Raw genomic sequence first — 16765 nt, forward strand, 5'->3', positions numbered from 1 at the left:
CATTGCCACGACGATGTGTGTAGAGTGTTAATACATATTAAAAGTTTAAAACCAATACTCGATCGGCAATGACCAAATTGCAATTCTTTACTAGAATTTTTTTCTGTTTTGTAATAACATTGAAAGACTAAAAGTAGCTTAAAGTTTTTAAGTACTGTATGAACTATTATTAAGTATTAAAGGTAATATAATCAAGGGCATGGAAATCGTGTTCTTCGAATTATTATTTACATCAGTGTACGTGGTTGGCCATGTGATCTGTGAGCCGCTTGAGCTTGACTTGTTTGTCTAATTTGCTAGTATTTGTTTATTAAACACAACTAAACTGAGTATGGCATATTAAAATCATATCATCATCAGTTATTAATGACAGTAATACAAGGTTTCTACTTTACACACTAGCTGTTTATAAAACTACATATATATAAGTATATAACGTTAAACTTCGAACTTAAAAATACTAAGCTACTATTCTATTTATATTAGCGCGACCAATATATATCTATGAATTTATCTCTATCTATATTTTGAACGCGTTCATGTTCATATAGATTTAAGTTAGTTGTATTATAATTGTGTAAAATAATGCTAATAATATAGTACTATATTATTAGCATTACGTAGAAGTAAAGATCTACGTCGGTTTAATTACCAGTTTGAATTGATGACGAAGTAGTTTGCGTAGTTGTTAGACTATTTATTTAGCTGTTTAAAACATACACATATCGATACACTAAATTGTCAATATACATGGTATATATAATACACTATACGTCTCTACATCGTATCTTTTACAACAAACGTATAATTATCTTATCCTAGCTAGACCATTTTATGCATGGTTTATCCGTTATTTAATATAGTTTGTTTTTGTTGACATCTATTAATGAATTAGTTTCTATATTTATATGTTATCATTTTGTTTGGATCATTCAGATTATCGGATACTTTTCGTCTTCATATTAATCCACATTTCATAGCATCGACATCGACATCGACGTCAAACTTCAAAATTGGACAGTGAAGTATATATATATATAGATGACGCGAGATATTAACCAAAATATAAAAACTTTATAATAAGAAACTTACTAAGAAAATAAAAGAGTCAAGTCTTTATAATAAGAAATTTACTAAGAAAAGATATACTATATATACTTTAGATGCTCAAATTAATATATAGTTTTTCTAGCTTTTTTCTCTAATCACTTTGATCCACTGTAAAAAAAAATATATATATTATCAAAAAAATAATCACTTATATTTACAAAGTAGAAATTTTTGTTGTTTTCTTTTATTAGCATGTTTTTTTGCTGATTTAGATAATTGCGGGGATACAAGAAATATATTTTCGATTAATCAGTGAAAACAAAAATAAAAATCACATCTTAAATTTGATAAGATATACAAAAAGTAAAAAATAAAAATAGAATATGGCGGCTTTTATAAAAAGTAGTTCTAGAAGAGAAAGAATAATCAAGTGCTTGCTACTCTCTGGACCAACACGACATGACTTTTCCCTTCTCACTTTCATCTTCTTCCATCTCTCTCTCTCTCTTCTGTTTCTTTTTAGTTATTATTTTTATAAATATTTTTTTTGGTGCCTAAAAATGAAATTAAAATAAATAAAAGTTAAAAAAAAACAAATTTTCAATAAAAGATTCGTCGACGTCGCCAGCCATTGGCGACTTCCTCCTCTTCTTCATCTTCTTCTTCTTCAAACCTTCCTCCTGTTCATTGTCTTCCAGATCTCTCTCTCTTCTCTTCTATCTCTATCTCTATCTATCAAGTCTTCGTTCTCATTCTTCGTCTTCGTCTTCGTTTACCTTTCAAGAAGAAGAGATACGAAAAAACTCCAATTTAATTACCCTCTCTCTCTCTCTCTCATTCTCTCTCTTCTTGTTTTGTTATTTCTTTATTTGCTTCCTTCTTCTTCTTCCTATTGACGACGTATTGGCTTGCGTCACCTCCTTCATTCCCTTTCTCTTCAATTCCATTTCTTCGTGAGAAGCTTTTTAGCGCGCAAAATTGAAGATTCTTCAAGATCCCACGGATCTGTACACCCCTCCTTAGGTCAATTCAAATCTTCACGGATCATTTTTTGGGTTTTGTGTCTCCGATTTAAGGATCTGGATCTCTCCCCATTTCCAATTTCCTGGTTAGGTCATTTTCCTGGGATTTAAAGGATTCAAGCTGCTTGATTCGAAGAAGCTATGTTTGTTTCTGGATAATAAAAAAAAAGCTCGAATCTTTCTTCTTGGGGAGGTCAATGATTTCTCCATTTGATCCGATCAATTTCTAAATATATAAAAATCTCTGCTTTCAATTGTTAATTCAACAATTCCTGTGAGAGTGGTCCTTTTTGGGGCAAATGGATCCCAGGAAATCAATTGATAAACCGCCTCTTCATCATCACGATCCGATCCTTCAAGGTGTATCTTCAAGGTGGAGCGTTTCTTCTAAAGACAAAGAAGTTACTTTTGGTGGTGATTTGGGATCTAAGCGTATTCGTCATGGTTCAGCTGGTGCTGATTCTGAGATGTTAAGCGTGTCTCAAAAAGAGATCAAAGACGAGGATGCTCGTTTGATTTACATTAACGATCCCGAGAGAACTAACGAGAGGTTTGAGTTCACTGGGAATTCAATCAGGACTGCCAAGTATTCCGTCTTCACCTTCTTGCCTAGGAACTTGTTTGAGCAGTTCCATAGAGTTGCTTACATTTACTTCCTTGTTATAGCTGTGCTCAATCAGCTTCCTCAGCTTGCTGTTTTTGGTAGAGGTGCATCTATCATGCCCCTTGCCTTTGTTCTCTTGGTCTCAGCTATCAAAGATGCTTACGAGGATTTCCGCAGACATAGATCAGATAGAGTTGAGAACAATAGGTTGGCTTTAGTGTTTGAGGATAATCAGTTTCGTGAAAAGAAGTGGAAGCATATTCGTGTTGGGGAAGTTATTAAGGTCCAGTCTAATCAGACTCTTCCTTGTGATATGGTGCTTTTGGCTACGAGTGATCCTACAGGGGTTGTTTATGTGCAGACGACTAATTTGGATGGTGAGTCGAATTTGAAGACAAGGTATGCGAAACAGGAAACGCTTCTCAAAGCTGCTGATATGGAGTCGTTTAATGGGTTGATCAAGTGTGAGAAACCTAATAGGAATATATATGGGTTTCAAGCCAACATGGACATTGATGGTAGAAGGCTCTCCCTTGGACCTTCTAATATTATTCTTCGAGGGTGTGAGCTTAAGAACACTGTTTGGGCATTAGGTGTTGTTGTGTATGCTGGTGGTGAGACGAAAGCTATGCTGAACAACTCCGGAGCTCCGTCAAAGAGGAGTAGGCTTGAGACTCGGATGAATTTAGAGATCATTCTACTCTCTTTGTTTCTGATCGTCTTATGTACAATCGCGGCCGCGACCGCTGCTGTGTGGTTGAGAGAGTACAGGGATGACTTGGACACTATTCTCTTTTATAGGAGAAAGGACTACGCCGAGAGGCCAGGAGGGAAGAACTATAAATACTATGGTTGGGGGTGGGAGATATTCTTCACCTTCTTTATGGCAGTCATTGTGTACCAGATCATGATACCCATTTCTCTCTACATATCGATGGAGCTTGTCCGTATTGGTCAAGCATACTTCATGACCAATGATGATCAGATGTACGACGAGTCCTCAGATTCAAGTTTTCAATGCAGAGCTTTGAACATAAATGAAGATTTAGGGCAGATTAAGTATTTATTCTCTGATAAGACGGGTACTCTCACGGACAACAAGATGGAGTTTCAATGTGCCTGCATAGAAGGTGTAGATTACTCTGCCAGGGAACCTGCTGAGAGCGAGCATGCAGGATACTCCATTGAAGGTAAAGGAAAAGAAGTTTCTTAATAGTTCTTTTGCTGTTAAGAGTAGTATGTTTTTCTGTTTACTGACCTGCCACTTTTGATGATACCTGAACTTTTCATGATACAGTTGATGGGAATATTTTGAAGCCAAAGATGAGGGTGAGAGTTGATCCTGCGCTTCTTCAGTTGACGAAAACTGGCAATGCAACAGAAGAAGCAAAGCGTGCAAATGAGTTTTTCCTCTCACTGGCAGCTTGCAATACAATTGTGCCAATTGTTACCAACACATCTGATCATAATGTAAAGCTGGTGGATTATCAAGGGGAGTCCCCTGATGAACAAGCATTGGTCTATGCGGCAGCTGCTTATGGTTTCTTGCTCATAGAGAGAACCTCTGGTCATATAGTTATTAACGTGCGAGGAGAAATGCAAAGGTAATTTAGAAATGTGATGGCTAATTTGTTTGCCATTAATTTATATTGCCATTGCATCTCATAATAGGTTGTGGCCTATAGTATTTATTTCTTTTTCTCTGCCCAGTGCAGGTTTAATGTCTTGGGATTGCATGAGTTCGATAGTGACCGAAAAAGAATGTCAGTGATATTGGGATGTCCCGACATGTCCGTGAAGCTCTTTGTAAAAGGTGCAGACTCATCCATGTTCAGTGTCATGGATGAATCCTACGGTGGCGTCATAGAAAAGACCAAGAATCAACTTCATGCTTACTCATCTGATGGTTTGAGAACTCTTGTTGTTGGGATGAGAGAGCTGAACGATTCAGAGTTTGAGCAATGGCATTCTTCCTTTGAGGCTGCAAGCACCGCCTTGATTGGTAGGGCTGGATTGCTAAGAAAGGTTGCTGGAAACATCGAGACTAACCTTAGGATAGTAGGAGCCACTGCAATTGAAGACAAATTGCAGCGTGGTGTCCCGGAAGCAATAGAATCTCTCAGGATTGCAGGGATAAAAGTTTGGGTCTTGACTGGTGACAAGCAAGAAACTGCCATATCAATTGGCTTCTCATCGAGGCTTCTGACAAGAAACATGAGGCAAATTGTTATAAATAGCAACTCACTGGATTCATGTCGGAGGAGCTTAGAAGAAGCAAATGCCAGCATTGCAAGTAATGACGAAAGTGATAACGTGGCCTTGATTATTGACGGTACCAGTCTCATATATGTACTCGACAATGATCTTGAAGATGTGGTAAGTGGAACTTTGATGAAAATCTCTTGCTTACTCTGGTTATGACTATCTTTGATGGTAATGTAATTGCTCATTTTTGCAATGCAGCTGTTCCAGGTGTCATGTAAATGCTCTGCGATACTCTGCTGCCGTGTTGCTCCTTTCCAGAAAGCTGGAATCGTTGCACTCGTAAAGAACCGGACTTCCGACATGACTCTTGCCATTGGTGATGGTAATGGCTCCACCCTTCTTTCCAAAAATCAGTCTGCCTGTTCCTGCCTAAATAGCAACCCAGTTCTTCGTTTTTTTTTTCATCTTCTCATATGTCTGGGCTTTTGACAGGTGCCAATGATGTCTCGATGATTCAAATGGCTGATGTTGGGGTAGGGATAAGCGGCCAAGAAGGTCGTCAAGCTGTAATGGCATCTGATTTTGCAATGGGACAGTTCAGATTCTTAGTTCCGCTATTGCTCGTTCATGGACATTGGAATTACCAAAGGATGGGTTACATGATACTATATAATTTCTATAGAAATGCAGTTTTTGTTCTAATTTTATTTTGGTGAGTACCGTCTTCATGTCTTTTGTACTAATCCATCTTAAAACAGTCACCACAGACTAACCCTCAAAAATTTCACGCAGGTACGTATTGTTTACTTGTTACACCTTGACAACCGCCATCACAGAATGGAGCAGTGTCCTGTACTCAGTCATATACACGTCGTTCCCTACAATAATTATCGGTATTCTTGACAAAGACCTCGGAAGGAGGACTCTTCTCGATCATCCTCAGCTCTACGGTGTTGGCCAGAGGGCAGAGGGATATTCCACTACGCTCTTCTGGTATACGATGATGGACACAATCTGGCAAAGTGCGGCCATCTTCTTCATTCCTATGTTTGCGTATTGGGGCAGTACAATTGACACGTCGAGCCTAGGAGACCTGTGGACGATTGCTGCAGTTGTGGTGGTTAATCTTCACTTGGCCATGGATGTAATCAGATGGAACTGGATCGCACACGCCGCCATATGGGGATCCATTGTTGCAGCTTGTATATGTGTCATTGTGATCGATCTTATACCCACACTCCCTGGTTACTGGTAAAGTTCTTTTTCTCTACATATCATTCTGTCAAAGCAAATTCAAAATCAGATTTTCTGGATACTGAAAGTCTCAACTTTTTGTAATGGCTGTGACAGGGCAATTTTCCAAGTTGCCAAGACATGGATGTTCTGGTTCTGCTTGCTTGCCATTGTTGTGACATCATTGCTACCTAGATTCGCCATCAAGTTTCTTGTCGAGTATTACAGACCTTCCGATGTTCGGATTGCTAGGGAGGCTGAAAAGCTTAGAACTTTCAGAGAATCCGAACCCCTGGGAGTTGAAATGAACCAGATACGGGATCCTCCAAGGAGATGATATTGATTGAAGCAACACATTCTCTCAAATCAAAATTCTTTATACCCTTCAGCGAAAGTAAATATAATTTATATATTCCAATTTTTTCCCCCTTGGTTGCTTACTATTTCACGGATAGAGAGTTTGTAGTGTAAGGGAAATTACGTAAAGATCTCTCGGCTGTATTTTTCTCACTTTGTTGTAACATACGCACAAGTTTTCCTTCTGTAAAGAGAACGTCGAAATTTGATTTACATTTCCACTTCAGTTTGTTTTATAAAGTCGATTTTGGTTTCTTTGTTTTTTTCCCTTACAAGAACCGATAAAAGTGAGATAAAACTGATGGACTTGTACCCTTTTATCACATTCATATAATCTTTAATCAAAAAAGGCTAAGAGTTTCCAGAGATTTGTCCTTCAACCGATCTGAACACTAAACTAATAATAAGATTACACGAGAAAAACATAAGGTGCACATTTTCCACAATCCGAGAAATAGATAATGTTTTTGCTGGAGCAGCAGTAAAATTACTTCACAGTTTGCGTCTTATGCTGTTGAAGTGAAGATCAAAGAGACTTAAAACTTTAGTAGCCACCAAAAAGCACTCGATTCCACCGATCAGAACTCTCCACACTCCAGCTGCCAGATAAAGGAATTTAGCGACTTCATATGCTACTTCTTAGATTCAGTAGATAAATACCAAATGGGATAGAGATACAAACCTTTTGCAACCAAAAACATCCGACTCCAGTTGTTCACCATATATCACTATTCTAGCCATCATCATCCAAATGAGCCACGGCAATACTCTGATCCACAAAAGCATTTCCTTTTGCCATATAAAGGATTGCCATTTTGAGTCCCGCTTGGTCTAGATACTCCATAGTCGTAAGTTAACTCAGTCAGTGGAGGGATGTGAGATATGGCAAAGAAGGCCACAAGCACGAAGAGTTGACTGTTATTTTCATAAGTAACTGGCTGCCAGAAAACATTAGGGGAGCAACTGTGATTCATGAATCGGGCAACGTTCCCAATATTCTTAGCACTGATTATCATTGGCAGCGGCATTTCAGATTCTTCAGACATCTCTTCAGAAGCATCTTCATCGGCTAAGACAGGCTCATAGTTCCACTTGAAAGGGTTATAGACACGGGTTGTATCAAAGGTATAATCATCATCAGCCATAGTTTGCTGCACCTTCGATTTGTCTTTGGCCTCACCTGCATATATACATATAAACGAACCAGCACGAATAGCATCCCATGAGCGCAATCCCCATCCTCTATTCTCTGTCTTGAAAACTTCCAGCCTCACTTTTATTCCCATTTGAGTCACCTTGTTTTTGCAAGTCGAGCATGGGCAAGATGGACTGCATTCATATATCATAGGCTTGCGGCTAATTAGAACTCCATTACCAGTGTAGGGGAAATCACCTCCATTTTTCCTTATGCAGTGGCAGTCCAAGTTCCCTGGCTTGCATGAGTTGGCGCAATCACAGCCAAAAGAAGGCTGTGTTAGCTTAAACGACTCCGAGTAATTCACTGTTTTGGAGTAGGTGAAATAAGCAGGCCCATTATCGGTATCAACTTCATTCATAAGTGAAACAGGTATACCTTCGATCCCACCAGTGATATCGGGAAGAATGAGTCCTTGCCTTGAAGGCACACCAACCTTCCATTTCAGGATTGCAGTCCATGTAGCAAACGCAGGAGGTTGACCAGGAGCTCTCACTAATTTATACTTGAAGGTGTTGTGACCAGATTTTCCTTTCTCTACCCAAGACTCTTTGATCTCATAGAGTCCATCATACATATAGATCTTAGCATTATGAGAAGCCTCTTTCAAGCCCCTTATTACCCTAACTGCACTATTTCTACGCAAGCTCTTCTCCAAGGCAAGATTACCCCTTTCAAGCTTTTGGTCAGATGACTGCTTATCTTTATCAGCATTACCACCCTGACCAGTATATATCAGAACATCAGGATTACCTTCGTCATTATCATAGTATCCAGATGACACAATGCTAGTGGCGATAGGTTCTTCTTCCGTTTCACCCTTAACAACCAAATAGTCAATCCCAGCCATTGATGGAGAATGTAAACCCACCAAACACATCTCAAACCTGAAGAAGAATATATCCCCAATCTCGACACCAGGAACAACACCAGGTCTTTTCTTAGTGTTCGTCCGGACTCCACTGCTCATACAGATAGATCCTGACTTCAAATCAGCCCGTTTGATAATACCGCTAACCGCTTCCTTGGCGTCCTCCAGCTGTGAAAACCTTCTTCTTAATGCATCAAACCGCATAAGAACACTCACCACCAGCTCCCTATTACCATTCTCTCTATCAGAGATGCTAATCCCACTCTCGAAATTCGGATTTGCAATTGCACGTTTCTTAGGGATCTTTCTTTTCACAGTCAACCCCTCAAGCTCATGCTCCGTGTTGCCATTAGACGTATCAGGAGATCTGAAAGATCTCAGAGGAGTAACCATGGAAGGCTCAGATACATTCCGAGGAGGAGGGTGCTGCTGATATACAGGTGGATTCTGAGGCTGCTGTGGATACTGAGCTTGATTAAGATCTGGTGTATGTTGACTCGTTTGAGAAGAAGAAGTAAAGGGATAAAAAGATGAGAAGCCAGGTGGAAATGGTCCAAAAGGAGGTGCACACACAAAGGGCGGAGCTTGATTTCCACTAGGGAACACAGGTCTTAGAGTACGCAATGGTTTGATATCCAACACTCTCGTCTTATCAGTGTAGTTACCACCATTCCCATCCATGGTTTCTAAATCAAAATTTCCTTCAAAATCAGATCTTTCTACTCAAATTACAATAAAACGAAGATCTGGGTAACCTAAAAAGTCCAACTTTTTCTAACCTAACTACAAATCAGAGATCCTCAAAGCCGAATTACACGCATGCACAGAGATCAGATACCCACATCACCGCAGATTCAGAGATTACAATAACAAAAACAACAACCAATTCGTTGACAAAGCAGTAACCCCCAAATAGAAAAAAGCTTAAAACTTTAACAGAGAAACCTGAAAATGCTGCTTTTTGGATAGATTGATCACACACACACACCTCTTCGAGCTGGGTGGCGAAATTAGGGTTTCCTAAAAGAGAGAGACAGAGAATGAGAGGGAAAGAAGGAAATAGCGAAAATTTTATGCCGAAGTTGGGAAATTTGGGTATCTGTGTAACTGTTAGAGAGTCGCTTTGGATTCAGCCGTTGGATCTAAATCACTGAATCGTTTACCGTACAAAAGATCTAGTATGACTTGATAACCTGCGTAACAGGTTTGTTTTGTCTCTGTTTCGATTTCGTCATGTTTTTAGTTTATTCTGTCAGTTTGTGATGTAATGACTTTTTCCCCCGGTTGCCGGTTTAACCCGTGCGTAAGTTGTTGTCGTTTTCCTTTTCTCACTTTGGGAACTTTTTTAGTTTTATTGTTCCACTCCCTAACTCTTGATTTCTCATAATAGTTGCCTAAAACATTTTAATTATGATTATTAGGTCCAGATATGCTTCACGTGAAATATATTTCTCATAATAAATTTCTTAATTTGTTTGACGTGAAATATATTAATGTCATCACAATTTGTTTCCTTTTTCCGTTACGATTAACATAAATCACATACATAAGTGATAAGACCAAAGTCTCAAAATATGTTTTTATTTATTTCAATCTTTATTGATAAAAAAACAACAAACAACAGGTTCTGTATCTTCGTTGTGAAGCGAAAGATCAAAGAACTCAAAAGTCGCAAACTTATAAGTAGCTACACGCATCACAACACACACACAAGACATGAAATGAAAAGAGGAGTTATTAATATGAGACAAAAACATTAACACGATCTTAAGAAAAAGAGATGTGTTAGATCGCGTTATTTGTTTTACTCGATGGCACTAAACTCCTCGATCATATTCTTCTTCTTACCACGGTTGTTCATGATCGCGTGAACCTTGGAGCAGTTACAAGGCATAAACATGCAGCCACGAGTGCCGTTGCCGGTCGCGCTCGAACCGCCGAGCTTGCGTGCGATCACAACCGAGTTAACCACGTCGTCGGTTGGATGGTAGATGGTCAATAGCTGAAAGCCTTTGAGATCAGAAGAGTCAACGATGGGGTATAAGAAAGCTCTAAGAGCATGGGCACTCCTTAGCATAAGGACAGCTCCAGGAGCCATGTGTTTCTCCAAGTGCTCGATGGCTTTGACCTTTGACTCTTTGTCCATCCCAACAAGAGCCGCCAAGAACACTACGTCGTATTCGTCAAGTCCTTCCGTAGCGTTTAGTACGTCCGTTGTGTGGAAGATCATGCGTTTTGAGAGGTCCGGGTCACGAGATACGAGGCTTGAAGCGAGCGTGTTTGCGTGTGAGTCGATGTCGAAGTTGTGGAAGGTCGTGTTTGGAAGGTGAAACTTGGCCAAGACGATGGACGTGAGGGGCATCGGACCAGAACCCACGAAGGCAATCTTGCTGGGGACATGGCTTGAGTGTTGACTCAGGAGATCGAACTCAAGCTTGCCTAGCTTGAGGTAGTTGTTGTAGTAAGGAAAGGTGTGTAAATGGTCAAGTGGGTTTTGGTCTTCTGGTAAAGATCCCAAAATTGTGGAGAAGTGTTGCTCTAAATAACCTTCGGCTTCACCACAAAGCTTGATGAGGTTAGATCTCATGTCTTTGACTTCTTCAGATAAATTTGTGACATCGATGTTTGTATCTGTGGGTAAGCACGTGGACACGAGTTGTCCAAACAAGGTGTCGACATTTTTGGAAGGTTTTAAGCTCTGGAGCTTTGAGATTTGGTCGTATAAGTCGATGATTTGCTTCACAACGAGATTGTTTTGGCAAGCCATGTCGACACTATGAGGTTATTTTTAGGAGAGATGATAATTTCTTAAATAATTTTTTAGACTTTGAGAAAATCTTGTGTTGTGGCTTTAACCCTCGCTAAGGGTCGTTATTTATTGGCACTCGTGGGGACGTGGGGTCAATTCTTGGCTGATATTATTATCTATCAATGATTCTATTCATATACGTTATAATTATTATGTGGTCGATCTTGTTGATAGTATTGAAATAATTTCAAATTAAGATTAGGAAATCGTCTCTATACACATAACTCTATTTAAATTTAATACTTGGTTTAGGCGTATAAGGAAAATAGTAAGACAAGTCACAGAAATGTATATATTATAAAGTTAAAAATGGACTTTTTATCAATTTTAAAATAAGCATGCATCTGCATTACATATAAGTATAACTTATATAATCAGGTGATTAACTGAGTAATTTATCCGTATCTGTCATAATATTTTGGAAAATTAATATATGCGGCACTGACCATTCAAAGCTAAAGGCTTTACCCACATGGCATGCATGACCCACAACTTCAACAACCATATTTGTCAATGTTCATTATAGACATGCAGCATACAAATTTTTTCCAATTATATCGTTTATTATTATTAATTATAAGATCGTGAACGGTACAAACTTCTTGTAATATTGTAGAAGTGTAGAAGTTATGGGTAACGTACGGATAACCCTTCCCGAGCCGTGAACAGTCCCATGTTGCGGCTGAGAAGTAGACACGGTCCTCTGGATATAGGCCTCAAAGACTCTCACGGAACCCTATATCTCTCCCATTCGGACCTCAAAAAACTTGGTGTGCACATTTTTAATGATGTTGGAGCAAGGGATCTCTTGTTCCCGGGTCGGGACTGTACAATATGGTCAACATGGTGAATTTAATCAAGACACGTAACCTTTGGCTCGCTTTAGCCATGGAACTTGAAAACAACAGAAATTAAATTTCACTTTAAATGATCTACTGAAAGGTAAATTATTATAAATAATTAAAAAAATAAAGAATAATTGGAAATTTTAAGTGCTAAGGTTGGAAATCATTTTCTTACTTTGTTATTTTTTCCGCAATTTTGAAATCCTATAAACAAAAGTACAATTCAAAAAGTATATAGTTGACACGTATATCTGTTAGGAAAATATATGCTATTAGGGATTCTACTTCTTGACACGATTTTGATACGATATACTGATTTGGACACCTAGAAGAATTATTCAAAATTCAACACTAGAGTGTAAAAATTGCATAAATTATGTATGAAAATGTATATTAATTGCATTGTCAGTTTGTTGCACCGTATGAACGGAATAAAGATAGGAACTATTTGAGAATTATACGACTTTGTATAATTGTATGTTTGATTTTTAATATTTATAACAATCATTCGTAGTACGAGATAACGTATTGTATAGTTGGTAAAATGGTAATTAAGTAAGGCATGTCTCAGAACATTTGATAAGTCACCACGGAAACGTATCATATTTAAAATATGATATTTACAAGAAATATGATCTAGTTGGATATCATATTATATAACGTTGAATTTAAAACACTCGTCAAATATTTAGATTCCGTTCACTCCCATGGCTAGTTCGTTGGTATAAGCGGGACAATAATGGATGAAATTAGATAACTCAGTCAGGTACTCGGGTTCCACACTTTCAGTATATTTAAACCTCGATTCAGTTAACTAGCATGGTTTATATTCATAATTTCATACCATCAATTCTATAAATATAATTGAATAGAATATACTTGGAATATGTTTTAATGCTGAATCACTTTGAACTAAATATAAACAGGACAAAACTCTAGCTTTTGGAACTGAAATAAATCAATCGATGTTACTGTTACATATACTGATATACATGATTTATTGTATAATTGGTATTAGTGTCTCTTGCTTAAAACGAATGGCCAATTTCACGTCCTTCTCAACGTACGTTGGCTTATATATGATCCTAAAATACGATTTTGTTTTCAGACTTCAAATCAATCGGACTACAGTAAAACTTTTTCATGATCGTGATTGTTTCGTTTGCTTTTGTTTTTCTGTTTAAGTATGATTATTTAGTTTGCAATTGTTTACAGTCTACAGTTGTTTTTGCTTTGCATTTGTTTATTTATTTGCAAGTAAATTCCCCTCCCACTCTTTTCACTCTTTTTCCAACAATTTATACCCTTAAATTTATAGATTTAATTGTAATTTTCATAAATATAAGTATTAATTTAAAATTTATATACATATATGAAGGGAATTTGGTTGACTAAGTAACAAGACAACATCCATCATTTAGTTGTTACTTTAAATTCATATCCAGACAACCATAAATGCTTTGTCTATTTATTGCAATCTCAAGACCCATAAAACAACAAAAAGCCCAAAATAAATGTGAGTGTGTGATAATGTTTTAAACTTATAAATATGCTGTTTATAAAAAGTGGTCAACAGACCAAAGATTTGCATCCACTAATCAAAGCGTCTCTACCAACACGTCAATATATAATCTATATGCTAAAAAGTATATATTATTATCAATACCAAAAAAATATGTTTTCCCCATAATACGAAATTTTTACTTTGCATGCCATTTTATGTAAATTTGAGATAACATTCATAACCTTGTATACTAGTTTAGTATTATACCATGAGTTGATGAAAATAGAAACCAAAACTTTTTATAGGGCTGGTCATTATTGCCTTATAGAGTAATAACGAGATGAATGCATCAAAATTCATGTTGTCATTTCCAAAGTGCATGTTCAAACATTTTAGTTGGGCCTTGTCTGCTGGAGGAAAAAAAAAATCTCCCGTAATAAGACGTTTGGAGATCGATCGTGTAAGAAAAACATTTCCACCAAAAAAATTAGATTGTGCTCTTCACTACTTTCTTTATAAAATTTTTATTTTCTATTTTTTATATTGCGAGAAAATACAATAAGTGGACATGCATATATGATTTGGATCCCACCTACAAATTTATATACAACACAAATTCATCGCGAAGATCTCAACTAAATGTATCATTATGATGGAAGAGTATATGTATGTATTAAATATAATACAAAAGGAGGTGATCAAATATCTATATATTAATATAAAGGGAATCTTACAAACCAAATTGTGGAATCTAAAAATCGAAAAGAAAAAAAAAATTCTAACATAATGTCGAACCAGCAAAGATGAAAGATTCTAAATTTCTAACATAATAGAAAAGACATGAGAAGCACTCGCAATGTTCACAGCATAACAATCAAACAATTCATCTTAGTGCCTCCCACGCAAAAGTATATATTTGTGCCGCGTAAAACCAATTTTATTCCAATTAAATATACAAATCAACGACTCTATATATCTTCTATGCTAAGAGAAAACAAAAGTAATTACTCAAAACATTTTTGATAATTCAAACAATAATCAAATATCAGAGGCCGAATAGGAGAAATTACCAAAATGTCCTCCTACGGCAAACTCGACGAGCATGAGCAAGCCATACTCGAGGCAAGTCGGAGGGCAAGAAAGAGAATAGCCATCATCGCTATATCTGCCATTGTTCTCGTCTGCATTGTCGTCGGAGCCGTCGTGGGAACCGCAGCTCACGGTAACAGCAAGAAACCGGCGACGGAGAGTAACGGACCAATCTCCGCCTCGATCAAAGCCTTGTGCGACGTGACATTGCACAAAGAAAAATGTCTTGAGACCATTGGATCGGCTCCAAACGGGAGCCGATTAAACCCGGAGGAGCTCTTCAAATACGCCGTCAATATTACCGTCACGGAGCTCTCGAACGTTCTCACGGGCTTCTCCAACAGCGAACACATGGATAACGCCACGTCAGCAGCAATGGGAACTTGCGTGGAGGTTCTCGGGCTAGCCGTTGACCAGCTCAACGATACGATGACGTCAATCAAAGACAAAACGAAGAACGTTGACGATCTCAGGACGTGGCTTAGCTCCGTGGGAACGTACCAAGAAACGTGTATGGAAGCATTAGTGGAAGCGAAAAATCCGAGTTCGATAACTTTCGGAGAAACTCATTTGAAAAACTCTACGGAGATGACTAGCAATGCGTTAGCGATCATAACGTGGCTAGGGAAGATCGCTGACACCGTTAACCTGGGACGACGTCGTTTGTTGGCGAGTGGCGAGGCCAAAGTCGTTGCTAATGACTTGCCGATGATGATGGGTCGTGGACTTTTGGAGAGTGGTGATTTGAGGAAGAAAGCTAAGATTGTCGTGGCGAAAGATGGGTCGGGTAAGTATAGAACGATAGGTGAGGCTTTAGCGGAAGTGGAAGAGAAGAATGAGAAGCCTACGATTATATATGTGAAGAAAGGAGTTTATTTGGAGAATGTTAGGGTTGAGAAGAAGAAATGGAACGTTGTGATGGTTGGAGATGGACAGAGTAAGACTATTATCTCTGCTGGACTCAACTTCATCGATGGAACCCCCACGTTCGAAACCGCCACATTTGGTAAGTACATATAATTAAAAGCATGAATTGACATAATGTGTGTGTTTATTTCTTTCTTTCATATGATCATTTATTTATTTATTTGTACTGTATTTATAGCTGTGTTTGGAAAGGGGTTCATGGCTAGGGACATGGCCTTCGTCAACACAGCTGGTCCAGCCAAGCATCAAGCCGTAGCTCTAATGGTAAGCGCAGACTTATCTGTGTTCTACAAGTGCACCATGGACGCTTTCCAAGACACGATGTACGCTCATGCACAACGTCAGTTTTACCGTGATTGTGTCATCTTCGGGACCGTTGATTTTATATTTGGAAACGCTGCGGTTGTATATCAAAATTGCCAGATCTTGCCTCGTCGCCCTATGGAAGGCCAGCAGGTTACGATAACCGCTCAGGGCAGGAAAGATCCGAACCAAAACACAGGGATTTCTATTCACAATTGTACCATCAAGCCTTTGGATAACCTAAAAGATATCAAAACGTTCCTAGGCCGGCCTTGGAAGGACTTCTCTACAACGGTGATCATGAAGTCATTCATGGACGGGTTTATCGATACTAAAGGGTGGTTACCGTGGGTAGGAGATACCGCACCAGACACGATCTTCTACGCCGAGCACTTAAATTTCGGACCAGGAGCCTCGACCAAGAACCGGGTTACGTGGAGAGGGTTGAAGACTTCTTTAACAAAGAAGGAAGCAAATAAGTTTACGGTGAAACCTTTTATAGACGGCAATAACTGGTTGCCGGCTACTAAAATCCCGTTCAAATCTGATTTTTGATACTTTTTGCTGGAAAAAGACTGGTCTGAAAATTAATGGCTGGTCGTTCTCTGATTTGTTTTCTAACGAACAATACAATATTCCCTTCTAATTTATTTTTCTTGTATTGTCTGTCTTTCAGAGGTTCTGAATTTGTTTCTATTCATATAATTTCGAGGGTTCTTTTCCTATACGAAAACCATATAATATCTATGTT

General features: G+C 38.3%; 3 protein-coding genes and 1 pseudogene across 5 annotated transcripts; 2 read left to right on the forward strand and 2 right to left on the reverse strand.

Moving 5' to 3' along the window:
• Positions 1–1433: 1433 nt before the first annotated feature.
• LOC104768690 (phospholipid-transporting ATPase 1) lies at positions 1434–6726 on the forward strand. Of its 2 annotated transcripts, none has more exons than XM_010492720.2 (7): positions 1434–3866; positions 3974–4280; positions 4392–5052; positions 5140–5263; positions 5374–5593; positions 5674–6132; positions 6232–6726. In XM_010492720.2, exons 1-7 carry the CDS (start codon positions 2372–2374, stop codon positions 6449–6451), a joined length of 3486 nt encoding a protein of 1161 aa, XP_010491022.1. In that variant the 5' UTR covers positions 1434–2371; the 3' UTR covers positions 6452–6726. The 2 variants fall into 2 exon arrangements, 1 of the variants encoding a protein (XP_010491022.1); XR_015593143.1 differs by having other exon boundaries at positions 1600–3866; positions 4387–5052.
• A 47-nt stretch (positions 6727–6773) lies between these two features.
• LOC104768691 (histone-lysine N-methyltransferase, H3 lysine-9 specific SUVH1 pseudogene) lies at positions 6774–9801 on the reverse strand (annotated as a pseudogene). Its single transcript, XR_015593144.1, has 3 exons — positions 9483–9801; positions 7154–9223; positions 6774–7070 (listed from the first exon to the last, which is right to left on the reverse strand). The product of XR_015593144.1 is annotated as a histone-lysine N-methyltransferase, H3 lysine-9 specific SUVH1 pseudogene (transcript).
• Positions 9802–10102: 301 nt separating this feature from the next.
• Positions 10103–11490, reverse strand: LOC104768692 (nicotianamine synthase 1). The gene has a single exon (XM_010492724.3). The coding sequence runs from the start codon at positions 11302–11304 to the stop codon at positions 10342–10344; it is 963 nt and encodes a 320-aa protein (XP_010491026.1). The 5' UTR covers positions 11305–11490; the 3' UTR covers positions 10103–10341.
• A 3165-nt stretch (positions 11491–14655) lies between these two features.
• On the forward strand, positions 14656–16739 carry LOC104768693 (putative pectinesterase/pectinesterase inhibitor 46). Its single transcript, XM_010492725.3, has 2 exons — positions 14656–15790; positions 15890–16739. The coding sequence occupies exons 1-2, from the start codon at positions 14770–14772 to the stop codon at positions 16567–16569; spliced, it is 1701 nt and encodes a 566-aa protein (XP_010491027.2). The 5' UTR covers positions 14656–14769; the 3' UTR covers positions 16570–16739.
• Positions 16740–16765: the final 26 nt, after the last annotated feature.

Source organism: Camelina sativa, chromosome 20 (genome assembly GCF_030686135.1).
Source record: "Camelina sativa cultivar CO46 ecotype springtype chromosome 20, ASM3068613v1".
Lineage (NCBI taxonomy): Eukaryota > Viridiplantae > Streptophyta > Magnoliopsida > Brassicales > Brassicaceae > Camelina > Camelina sativa.

Coding starts and splice junctions, on each gene's coding strand:
- LOC104768692 (XM_010492724.3), bottom strand. CDS start 11,304: ATGGCTTGCCAAAACAATCTCGTTGTGAAGCAAATCATCGACTTATAC.
- LOC104768693 (XM_010492725.3), top strand. CDS start 14,770: ATGTCCTCCTACGGCAAACTCGACGAGCATGAGCAAGCCATACTCGAG. Junction 15,791..15,889: donor GTTCGAAACCGCCACATTTG/GTAAGTACATAT, acceptor CTGTATTTATAG/CTGTGTTTGGAAAGGGGTTC.
- LOC104768690 (XM_010492720.2), top strand. CDS start 2,372: ATGGATCCCAGGAAATCAATTGATAAACCGCCTCTTCATCATCACGAT. Junction 5,053..5,139: donor ACAATGATCTTGAAGATGTG/GTAAGTGGAACT, acceptor TTTGCAATGCAG/CTGTTCCAGGTGTCATGTAA. Junction 5,594..5,673: donor TTTGTTCTAATTTTATTTTG/GTGAGTACCGTC, acceptor AATTTCACGCAG/GTACGTATTGTTTACTTGTT.